The 11,980-nt window shown below is 44.0% G+C and overlaps 1 protein-coding gene across 1 annotated transcript in view; it reads left to right on the forward strand.

The window, feature by feature from the left end:
* C8H19orf44 (chromosome 8 C19orf44 homolog) overlaps positions 1–2,976 on the forward strand; it is a 73,866-nt gene extending 70,890 nt beyond the window's left edge. The window contains exon 9 of the mRNA XM_033956497.1: positions 2,216–2,976. Coding sequence (XP_033812388.1) covers positions 2,216–2,296 — 81 coding nt within the window. The 3' untranslated portion in view covers positions 2,297–2,976. The remainder of the gene's footprint in view (positions 1–2,215) is intronic.
* Positions 2,977–11,980: the final 9,004 nt, after the last annotated feature.

Raw genomic sequence — 11,980 nt, forward strand, 5'->3', positions numbered from 1 at the left:
GATCCGCCAAAGCCTTGCCTTGAGAAGGGCTCAATGACCTCGAGGTGCCTCGAGCAGAGAACGAAGGTGAAGCCTCTCTGGAGAAGTGACAATCCAAAGAATATGGAGACTTGGAAGAGGTAATGATTCCTCAGGGTCCAGAAGCGGTGACCTGGAGCGAGGAGTTGGGAGCCTCAAAGAACTGGAAGGTCCAGACTGAGGCCCAGATGAAGAAGGCTGCTCTTTAGAAGATCTGCGCCTCGATGGATGTCTCGATGAAGACCTCGATCGGCAACGAGAGTGGTGCTTGGAAGCAGGTCTCGAGGAAACTTTGTCCTATATATGGTAACAGGCAACGCTGCTGGTGAATGGATAGGGCTTGAAGCTGTAGATCGAACCTCAGTGGTTTGGATCAAGAAATCTCAAAGCACTCCCAAAGACTCTGCTCCTTGTATGGAGTGTGCGGATTCTTGTCGAGACACTCACAAAGAATCTACTCCTTGCATCGAGTGTGTAGATGCCAGACCAGACACTCGCAAAGACTCTGCTCCTTGCATAGAGTGTGAAGCTTCAGCTCGAAGCACAAGCAGGGACTCGACCTCACGGGAGACTGATTGCCCTGGCTGGATTACAGGAGGCATTGTCGAGGCAGAACCATATTTGCTCAATAACTGAACAAATTGCTGCTTCAACATGGTCTGGAGAGAAGCATGCAAAGGTGGATCCGCGTCTGAAACCGGACCACTTGCTGAGGCTAAAGGCTCCAAGGTGGCAGTGGAGATGTGCTTGGACTTGGAGGTCTTGAAAAGCTTGAGGACCACCGCAGGAACCTTTTGCTGCGGTATCTGACCTGAGGGGAGTTCAGGGGAAGATAAAGCAGGTGTACTCAAGGCTAAAGACGATCCAAACGAGGACGGTCTGATGAGGCTCTAGGTCGGTGGAAGCAGGAGGACCCTTGCTGGAAGGCTGGACCGAGGTAGAGGTCGAGGAGTTCACCAAGGAGTGTCACCGAGGAGTTCATGCTGAAGAATTTCTCCAAGAAAACTCAATGACGTTTAAGGGCTCGAGGCTGAAGAGTAGCCCAGTGCTCGGATTATAGGCAGGCCCAATTCGTGAGAGAAATCGCACGCTGGCAGTGGCTACACCTCTTGAAGCCCGTGACCGGCCGGGACATAGGAGGGAAGAGATCCGCTGTGAAGTTGAAGCCCGCAGGCTGCGGTCACGCGGCCTGGCCCGCCAGTCACTGAAGAAAAAATTAAAAGAAGTCTGTCTTTTTTTTTTTTTTTAACTGTAAAGAAAGAAAGTAACACAGCGATTCGCGAAGAAAATAAACACAAACCATGATGAGAGAAGGCACAAAGTAACAAAGTTAAACGCAGAGAATCAAAGACTGACTTCTCGGCTCTGCGGAAAACTGAGGAGACTTGCCCTATGCTGGGTGGGAAGGCACTCACACATGCGCGGTGCGGCTGACTCGAAACTTCTAAAGTTTCTACAAGCAAGTCTGCTTGCAAGGCTGTCCACATCCAGGCTCCGTGGATGACATCGCCCATATGTGAGAATAGCTGCCTGTTTGTCCTGGGATAATTGAACATTTCAGAATACGTCCAGGGCTAGACCTGTTTTAATAATTAATGAGTGCCAAAAAAGTGCCTAAACTGACCAGATGACCACTGCACCATTGCAAGACTGCATTCTCCCATCCCAGGTTTCTAGCCCCTGCAACATCTTTTTCCCCCATTGCAGGATCTTTGCTGCCAACAGTTGACCCGGAAGGCTTCCCTCTGACATAAAACACATCAGAGAGAAGCCCTCTATCTGATGTGTTTTACATCAAAGGGAAGCCTTCTGAGTCAGCTGCCAGCAGCATATAGGAGGAAGTGCTGCTGGGGGCCTGTTGAAGCCCTGGAAAAGAGACTGGAGAGCTCAGGAGGACTTGGTGGACACAGGCAGGTAGGCAAATCTGGAGGGGATTCTCGACAGCTCTTTAGCCTGAATCATTGAGCCCATTTTTTTTATAAAATTGGTGAATCAATTGGAATCGGGCAGCTCTACTAGCAAGAAATTACCTTCCTAATTCAAATGTCTCAATACAAAATGGCTAAGAGATATTGCAAACAGCTTTTGTTACTGGAGTAACTTGCACAAATAAACTTGTTTAACTGTTGCTTCCTTTTGTGCATTTGAAATGTTTGAGATGAACAGTGGCATTCATGTTAATTACTCTCTCTTACAGTACTTTAAGCATCATAGATCACCACGTTCAACAACTAAGAATGTCTCGGTGGAAGTTCAAGGAACAAGTCTTCCCGTGTAAACTAGTGCTGCTAATTTTAGCAGGTTATTCTCGTTATGTTTTGCTCCTTTTCTTAAATTAATTGTATAGTAAAAACAGGCATCGGTAAAACTGCTGCATTGTCTGTTATCTACACATGAAATTGCATAGCTTTGAGTTTTTCTAAATATGGTTTTCATAGATTCAATCATTGAGTGTTAGTTTTTGGGCATTTTACAGCTCTTGGGCCCCTTTTAAAGAGCTGCAGTAGTGATTCCCAGTGCAGCAAATTCAACAACACCCATTCACTTATCGGATTTGTCACATTTGCTGTGCTAGGAATTGCTACCACAGCTTTGGAAAAGGAGCCCTTAACGACAAAAACAAGTCATCCTTTATAGTATCTTTCTCCCTGCTTAGGGCCCCATTCCATTCCTCTTCTTCAGCTCTTAAAGGGAAGATGAAAGCTCTTAATGTTCCTGAATTTCTCAAGCACTGTACAGATGCCTTGTGCTACATTTACACTTTGCAGCTAAGAATCGATGCATGGACCAGAACCACTCTTTCCATTATGCAATGATTTGGCACAGCTGGTAAGGTCTTATTTCTTTGAAGCCACATTTAAAAATCCTTCACTGAAACTAAATGTATTTTTGGAGAGCTTTGTACATTATTAAAATATTCTGTAAAATAAAGAGTGACGATGTTATTGTATTAATCTACCAAGCTCTTTGTTCCTTTCACACTATTCTTTGGTCATTATGCAGAGACTAACAGAAGCAGCTTTCTTCAGTGCTCCAGTGGCAGGGGAATCAGTACCTGAGCAAAACCAGGGGTGAATAACCCTGGCCCCCACTAAGTCAGATTTTCAGGATTCCCACAATGAATATGCATGAGATCAAATTGCTTGCAAATAATCTCATGTGTATTCATTGGAGAAATCCTAAATACACAACTAGATTGAGGCTTGAGGTTGGATACTCGTGTTCTAAACATTAGTGCAATATATACCCTTAACCAAGGTTAATGTGTTCACTGTTTGTGCTTAATGATATCACATATTGGTCACTTATAACATTTGCTACTTCTTCTTTTGACTTCTGTATCACTACCAGCTTTCCAGAATCTGTCTTTCAGAATTATACACAGACTTGCATTAAATAGTGTAGAAATGCAGATTAAACACTGCCTAGCAAGCTAATCCCGGTGTGGAGTGAATGGAGAGTCGGGTCACCATATGAAATCAGCACAATTGGAGCCTTCACCTACTCATTGCTCCTTTCTTGGTCAGAAATAATGCCAGATTCTGTGCCATGAACCTTCATTCACAACTACTCTTTCTCCAAGAGTCTCAGGACAATATCAAAATTAGTGCTATATTATTAACATCATGCTCTAAAGAGGGTGATAAAAAATTACCTTTTGAAGGTTTAGTCTAAGCTGAGTAATGTACTTTTGTTTTAAATTATTTGACCTACTGTATAATAAATTTGCTCCCCACTTCTGATCAGTTTGAGGGGGGGGGGGTAGATCTGTTATTTTGCAAGAAAACCAAAATCTGAGGCAGTGAACTAGTGGACTGATCGTTAAAACACACACTTTAATATCAAATGTCTCTAGTTTAAGCATACACAAGTCTGAAATGGATGCAATTAACTCTATGCAACAAATGCTAAGAAAACAATTGTAGTGTTTATTGCCCCAGGAAAAGGATTAAATAGGTATTTTAATTTAAACTATTTCCTATTTTTAAATGTATTTTTTTATAAGCTACAGATCTTTATACAATAACTTGTAACACTAGAATATTAATGTTTATCTTGTACAGTGAAGGAAAGCAGCCAAAGCCACATGGCTGCCCTCAAGAGCAGTAGCTGCATACCCTGTTAGACACAAGCAAAAATGTGGCTTCAAGAACAAATAAGACACTGTGCAGCCTTCCAGAAAGAACACAAAGCAAAACAAGCACTTGCTGGCAGTTTTCTTTTTTCATGTCTGTGAGGAGAGGGAGCATCGTGTCATGCCCCAGTCTGCAGTGAGGCTTGACTGGGATTAGTTGAGGGGATGAGAGCTGAGCTCTGTCCTCTATACTGTATAATGCAGTCAAAGCCTTCAGAAGATTCAGTGCTTCCCCCTGTATCTGGGCTAGTTTTGCTTGGTGCAACAGGCACCAGAAGAGGCTGCCTATAATCAATCATAGTAGTGCCATTGAGACCTTCAGGGGGCTGGGTGAATCCCCAGCCAGTTGGTTTTTAATTTGCATTTTGCTTAGGCTGTTTGGCAGTCTGTTCAACCAAATGGCATCAAGTAAAAAGAAAAAGCATAGCTGCAAGACTGGATTTGCATTGAAGGCCCTGACTGTACACTGCAGTGCAGATGTACCAGCTGAAGCACAAAGGGCAAAGCCCCTGCTAGCCTAAGAATTAATTTTTTAAATAAAACTTGTAGCCTAGCAGTTGAGATTTTCTTGGCTGGTAACAATGAAACCAACTATACAAACTCCAGATAAACAGATGAGTTTCAAAGAGTGGTGCAAGGAAGTATACTTCTCCCTCCATATTCGTGGAGATTGACTAACCCACGAATACAGAAAAACCACAAACAGTAGCACCGTATATATATTTTATGCTAGCAGGCTCCAGAGGGCGGAAAGACTCAGGCACTGGGCAGAAAAGTGGTGCACAAAATGGGGTTAACCCGCATGAGATGAGGATTTGCTTACTTGCATAGGGTTAAAGGTTGCCATGTCTCATGCAGGCTAAACCCAGGCACCTCCCGGCAGTGAGGGGAATAATTAGCAGCTGCTGTCTGACTCCCCGCGCAGAGCCTCAGGCTAAAATGGTCTCTGCGGCCACCCTACCTCAGTCTCCCAACACCTTCATCTCCCCGACACCCCGCCTTTCGCCATGCCAGTAACCACTCTGGGCAGGCAACTGACACCTAGATCTGACATCATACACAAACCACCGACTTGTGCGGGAGCAGGTCATTGCCTAGGAAACTGCTGTTCTGTCACCAGGGACAGAAGCAACCTATGGAGGGAGGTGAGGGTGCAGAATGCAAAATGCTAAAAACAAGCCTTGAAACCTGGTGCTTTGTGAAAGCTGGTAAGCAGTGATTTTCTCTGAAGTGCTTGGAAAAATGTGCCAAAAGTTTTATCGGTGCCATATTGTACTGTGCTCATGGATGATGTAATTTTGTGGGGAGGAGTCAGCATGCTAAAAATCACAAATAATTGAAATCACAATTACTGAAACTGTAAATATGGAGGGAGAAGCGTAATGTAATGACCCGGCTCCTTTGGATCTGCCACAGCAGGACAATCTGGGTCCATCACTGTGAACTGCTGGCTCCTAGTTTTGACACCAAACCCTTTTTTTCTGTCCCCCAAACCACCTTAAACTTGTTCAATGAGAACAGTTTTTATGGAGCACCTCTCCCAGTTTAATAGATACAATAGCTGCTGCACTTTAATTGAACATAGTGAATAATATTTCCCACATGAAAATTGTAGGTTACAATTAGTACATCTTATCTTTTTCCTACCACAAGGGAAAGAGCATACATTTTGATAGCACCATAAATGGTAGAATAAGTCTGCGCAAAGAACTGCACCTCTATTTTCCATATGGTGAAGAGCATTACTTATTTGCCTCCTTCAAATCTCAACCTTTGAGCCCCATTGCACCAGAGCTGCCAAGTTACCCATTCCAGCAAGGATAATTTTTGGCCAGTCCTACTTTTAAACTTACATCCCAAAGCAGTGTAGTCCAAGATTCTACCCATTTAAATCAATGCTGGAGGTTCTCAACTCAACCAACTTCCTAAATTCTAAGTGTTATTTTGCCATTGTAGCTGAAAAGAGTTTTGCTTTATTTTGCAAAGTGCAAATCTGCAGCATCATAATTCTATGCTTTGACATTGTTTCAGATAAGAATATAAGCATTGCCTCTGCCGGGTCAGACCAGGGGTCCATCGTGCCCGGCAGTCCGCTCCCGCGGCGGCCCCCCAGGTCCATGACCTGAAAGTGTTCCCTACCTAACCTAAAATATCCATACCCTATTCGCTCAATGTCCTGTAAGGTACCTCTATCTGTACTCTGTAATCCCCTTCGCTTCCAGGAAGTCATCCAGTCCCTTTTTGAACCCCAGAATTGTACTCTGTCTTATCACCTCTCCGGGAAGCGCGTTCTAAGTGTCCACCACCCTCTGAGTGAAGAAGAACTTCCTTGCATTCGTTATGAATCTGTCTCCTCTCAGTTTTTCTGAATGACCTCTTGTTTTAGTTGTCCCTGCTAGTCTAGAAGAATCTGTCCCGCTCCACCTTCTCTATGCCTTTCATGATTTTATAAGTCTCTATCATGTCCCCTCTCAGTCTCCGCTTCTCCAGGGTAAAGAGCCCCAGCCTGTCTAACCGTTCGGCATATGAAAGGTTCTCCATACCCTTTATCATCCTCGTTGCCCTCCTCTGGACCCTCTCGAGTATTGCCATGTCCTTCTTGAGGTATGGCGACCAGTATTGGACGCAGTATTCCAGATGTGGGCGCACCATTGCTCGATACAGTGGTAGGATAACTTCCTTCGTTTTGGTAGTGATACCTTTCTTGATAATGCCCAACATTCTGTTCGCTTTTTTTGAGGCCGCTGCACATTGTGCCACCGGCTTCATTGTGTTATCCACCAATACCCCCAGATCTTTTTCTTGGCTGCCTTCCCCGAGTACCCTCCCTCCCATCTCGTAGCTGTACATGGAGTTCCCCTTCCCTATGTGCAAGACCTTACATTTCTCCACATTGAAGCTCATCTGCCATTTTTTTGCCCACTCACTCAGTTTGTTCAGGTCGCTCTGCAGTTCTTTGCATTCCTCAACAGTTCTGACCCTGCTGGAGAGTTTTGTGTCATCCGCGAACTTGATAACTTCGCACTTTGTCCCCGTTTCTAGATCATTAATAAATATATTGAACAGCAGTTGTCCCAGCACTGACCCTTGCGGAACACCACTTGTGACCCCTATCCAGTCAGAGTAGTGCCCCTTTACTTCTACCCTTTGTTTCCTGTCCGCCAGCCAATTTTTGATCCATCTGTGCACGTCCCCTTCCACCCCATGACTCCACAGTTTCTTCAGTAAGCGCTCATGGGGCACCTTGTCGAAGGCTTTTTGGAAATCTAGATATATAATGTCTACTGAGTCACCTTGGTCCAATTGCTTACTTATCCCCTCAAAGAAATGCAGTAGATTTGTCTGGCATGATCGGCCTTTACAGAAACCATGCTGGCTCGATCTCATCAGATTATTTTTTTCTATATGCTCATTGAAACCTTCCCTGATCAGTGATTCGGCCATCTTCCCCGGAACAGAGGTTAAGCTCACCGGTCTGTAGTTTCCCGGGTCGCCTCTCGATCCTTTTTTGAAGATCGGTGTAACATTCGCTATCTTCCAGTCCTCCGAGATTACCCCTGTTCTCAAGGACAGGTTGCAAATATGCTGCAGTAGCTCTGCTGTTTCATCTCTGAGCTCTTTCAGTATTCTCGGGTGGATCCCGTCTGGGCCCGGAGCTTTGTCCGTTCTTAATCTATCTATCTGCCTGAGAACGTCTTCGAGGCTTACCTCCATGCATGATAATTTCCCCTCTTGATCTCCCCTGAAGATTTTTTCCGGTTCTGGCACACTGGATGTGTCCTCTATTGTAAAGACCGACGAGAAGAACTTGTTTAGCCTACCAGCCACTTCTTTTTCCTCTTTCACCACTCCCTTCCGGTCACCCTCATCCAGGGGCCCCACCTCCTCCTTCGCTGGCTGTTTCCCTTTCACATATCGGAAAAATGGTTTGAAATTTCTTGCTTCCTTGGCCAGTCTCTCCTCATACTCTTTCTTGGCTTTCCTGACTATTTGGTGACATTCTTTTTGATGCTTCCTGTGCTCTCTCCAGTTTCCTTCAGTTTTATCTTTTTTCCACTTCCGAAATGATATTTTCTTGTCTCCTATCACCTTCTTTACTTCACTGGTTATCCATGCAGGGTCCCTCGTCTGATTCTTCTTGGAACCTTTCCTAAATCTTGGTATATATAGGTTTTGCGCCTTGTTTACTGAGTCCTTGAATAGGGACCAGGCTTGCTCCACAGTCCGAGTTTCCTTGGAGCTGTTTCTGAGCTTCTTTCTCACCATTTGTCTCATGGCATCATAGTTCCCTTTCTTGAAGTTAAATGTTGTTGCCTTGGTTCTCTTTCCCATAGGTAGTCCTACTTGCACTTTGAACTGAATCATGTTGTGGTCACTGGTTCCTAGTGGTCCCATGACCTCCACATCCTTTGCGGGTCCTTTCAGCCCATTGAGGATCAGATCCAGAATCGCTGATCCTCTCGTTGGTGTCTCGACAAGTTGTTCCATGAAGCAGTCCTGGACTGCCTCCAGGAACTCCGTTTCCCTTGCATATTTTGAAATTCCAAGACACCAGTCTATACCAGGATAGTTGAAATCTCCCATAACTATGGTGTTTGGGTTCTTGCATTCCCTTCTCAGCTCGGCTACCATTTCTGTATCCTCAGCTTCAGTTTGCCCAGGTGGACGGTAGAACAGTCCCATCTTTATCTCGGATCCGTTGCTTCCTGGTACTTTGATCCACAATGACTCCAGTTGGGCATTTGTCGCTGCTGTGTCCACATTGGTTGAGTGAATGGTATCCCTTATGTATAGTGCTATTCCTCCCCCTTTCTGGTAAGTCCTGTCTTTTCGGTAGAGTTTGTATCCTGGCAGTACTATGTCCCATTTGTTTTCCTCGTTCCACCATGTTTCCGTGATCCCTATGATGTCTAGTCTCTCATTATTGGCCATGACTTCTAGTTCCCCAATTTTGTTCTTTAGGCTCCTTGCATTAGTATACATGCAGTTCAACTCCTGGCATTTTCCCTTCCTTTCTATTTTCCCTTGCATTCCATTCTTCATTCTGTCCCCTTCCTGCCCTGCCAACTCCTGAGTATTGTCTCTTTTGTCCTCTCTTTGTGGTAGATTCCTATTGCCTTCCCCTTGTGGCGTGTTCCTATTGTCCTCCTCCTGTTCCTTCTCATTACGTAAGAATAGCCTTACTGGGTCAGACCAACGATCCATCAAGCCCAGCAGCCTGTTCTCATGGTAGCCAATCCAGGTCCCCATTCCAGATGACTCACTGGTACTAACCAAACTCTACCCACCAGGATACAAAGCGATCCATAGGCCCAGAAAGTTGAGGAAAGGAGGAGGACTTCTACTAATATAAAGATCCTTTCTGACATTACAGCACATAGTGGCACATTGATCAGGAACTAGAATACAGGATCTGCAGCATGAGAAATCCTGAGGGTGGGAGCGATTTAGGCATACTGTTGATTTATAGACCACCAGATATTAGTGCTACCCAATTCACTTTGGTAAATCAATTCAAATTGATTCATTGTCTGAGAAAATCAGACTTACCAATTCAGCGACCGATACCCCCCCCCCCAACAGGTAAGACCTGACATACCTCCTAAAGCAGTTGTGGTGGCTGTGGACGTCAGCAATGGCATAATTCTGAACGGGCTGCTTGCAGCCTGTCCCACTGAGACCTTCCCTCTGCCATGTCACTGATGACACCACTGATTATATGCCAGAGAGAAGCCCTAGCGGGGCAGGCTGCAAGTAGCCCATTCAGAGCAATGCCACTACTGCCGCTGCTTTAGGAGGCCTTGGAAGTATGTCAGCTTTCACGGTGGGAGAGTCGGTGGGATTCTGCTGTACATGGGAGTGGGAGGGATGGAAAGCTGCTAAGTAGGAGAATGAGTGGGAGGGGAGGCTGATATGCACGGAGGGGGAGAGGGACCTTGGGGTGATAGTGTCCAAAGATCTAAAGATGAAAAAACAGTGCGACAAGGTGGTGGCTGCTGCCAGAAGGATCCTGGGCTGTATAAAGAGAGGCATAACCAGTAGAAGAAAGAAGGTGTTGATGCCCCTGTACAGGTCATTGGTGAGGCCCCACTTGGAGTATTGTGTTCAGTTTTGGAGACTGTCTCTGACAAAGGACATAAGAAAACTTGAAGCGGTCCAGAGGAGGGCGACGAAAATGATAGGAGGTTTGCGCCGAAAGACGTATGAGGAGAGACTGGAATCCCTGAATATGTATACCCTAGAGCAGTGGTTCCCAACCCTGTCCTGGAGGACCACCAAGCCAATCAGGTCTTCAGGCTATCCCTAATGAATATGTATGGAGCAGATTTGCATGCCTGTCGCTTCCATTATATGCAAATCTCGTTTTAAGTTTTTTATTCATTTTTCATATAACAAGTGTATCATAAATTTATACAATTTCATTGAGTACATACTTGATATTCCTTCAAGCATCACTGTAAATACATATCATTATATAATCCTTTACTATAATATTGAAAAAGTATATATTTAATAAGTATACCAATATTACTCAAATTATAAACCCACCCCCTCCCTTTGAAAATTGCATACAATACAACAAGATATAATGATAAATTATTTATATTATGAGATGAATAAAATAAACCCACCCACATCCCCTCTTATCAAATATCTTATTATAGGAAAATTGTATCATTCATTGCAAAAGTCTGTTAATGGTCCCCAAATCTTCTTAAACTTATCAATATAACCTCTTTGTGTTGCAAATGTACGCTCCATTTTATATATATGGCATACTGAATTCCACCAGAAGTTATATATATGCAAATCTCTCATGCATATTCCGATTGGTCTGGTGGTCCTCCAGGACAAGGTTGGGAACCACTGCCCTAGAGGAAAGGAGTAATGGAAGATATGATTCAGACATTTATGTACTTGAAAGGTATTAATGTAGAACAAAATCTTTTCAAGGGAAAGGAAAATGGTAACACCAGAGGGCATAATTTGAGGCTGAGGGGTGGGAGTCTCAAGAGCAATGTAAGGAAATTCTTTACAGAGAGGGTGGTAGATGCCTGGAATATGCTCCCGAGAGAGCTGGTGGAGAGGAAAACGGTGACGGAGTTCAAAAAAGCATGGGATGAACACAGAGGATCTAGAATCAGAAAATAATAGTAAATATTGAAGAGCAGGAGACCACAGCAGGCGCAGAGGGCACACAACCAGGCAGACACAGCAGATACAGAGGCATTACTTCAATTCAAGGCCAGAGTCCTAAACGTTTAAAGGTTTCAACTTGAGTACTTTGCGATGTTGTTGTGGCAGCTGATCATAATCACATGACCTGTCAGCATTAGTGTTCACCTTTTCTCAAGAGCCTGTCAATGAATAGCTAATTGGTCAAGAGTTTTTGTTTATAGATTTGGTAACCAATACACCACAACTTTTGAATGACCATGGAGCTAAAAGTTTCAGGAAGCATTTTTTTAATGAAATAAAAAATTATTATGGAGACCATTCCAATTGTCCAAAATTATCTCAGATTTTAAATTTCCTAGAACAATTAGACCTTTTGGCTGAGATATACTTTGTGAAATGACCTTTCTTCCCCTATCAAATATGAGATTCAGATATCAGAGCACAAGACATTTAGAAGTGAGAATGAACACAAAGACAAAAGCAAAGTTAAATCTTTACAAAAATGTATTTGACCGAGATAAAAAAAAAAAAAAAAAAAAAGAAATCGGTAGAGAGATGCAATCACAATTGGATTTGGGACCTTACTTTGATTCACAAATTATTTCTACTAAACAGTCACGCTACCACGATGGGACAAAGCCAAAGGAT

Source organism: Geotrypetes seraphini, chromosome 8 (assembly GCF_902459505.1).
Source record: "Geotrypetes seraphini chromosome 8, aGeoSer1.1, whole genome shotgun sequence".
Taxonomy (NCBI): Eukaryota; Metazoa; Chordata; class Amphibia; order Gymnophiona; family Dermophiidae; genus Geotrypetes; species Geotrypetes seraphini.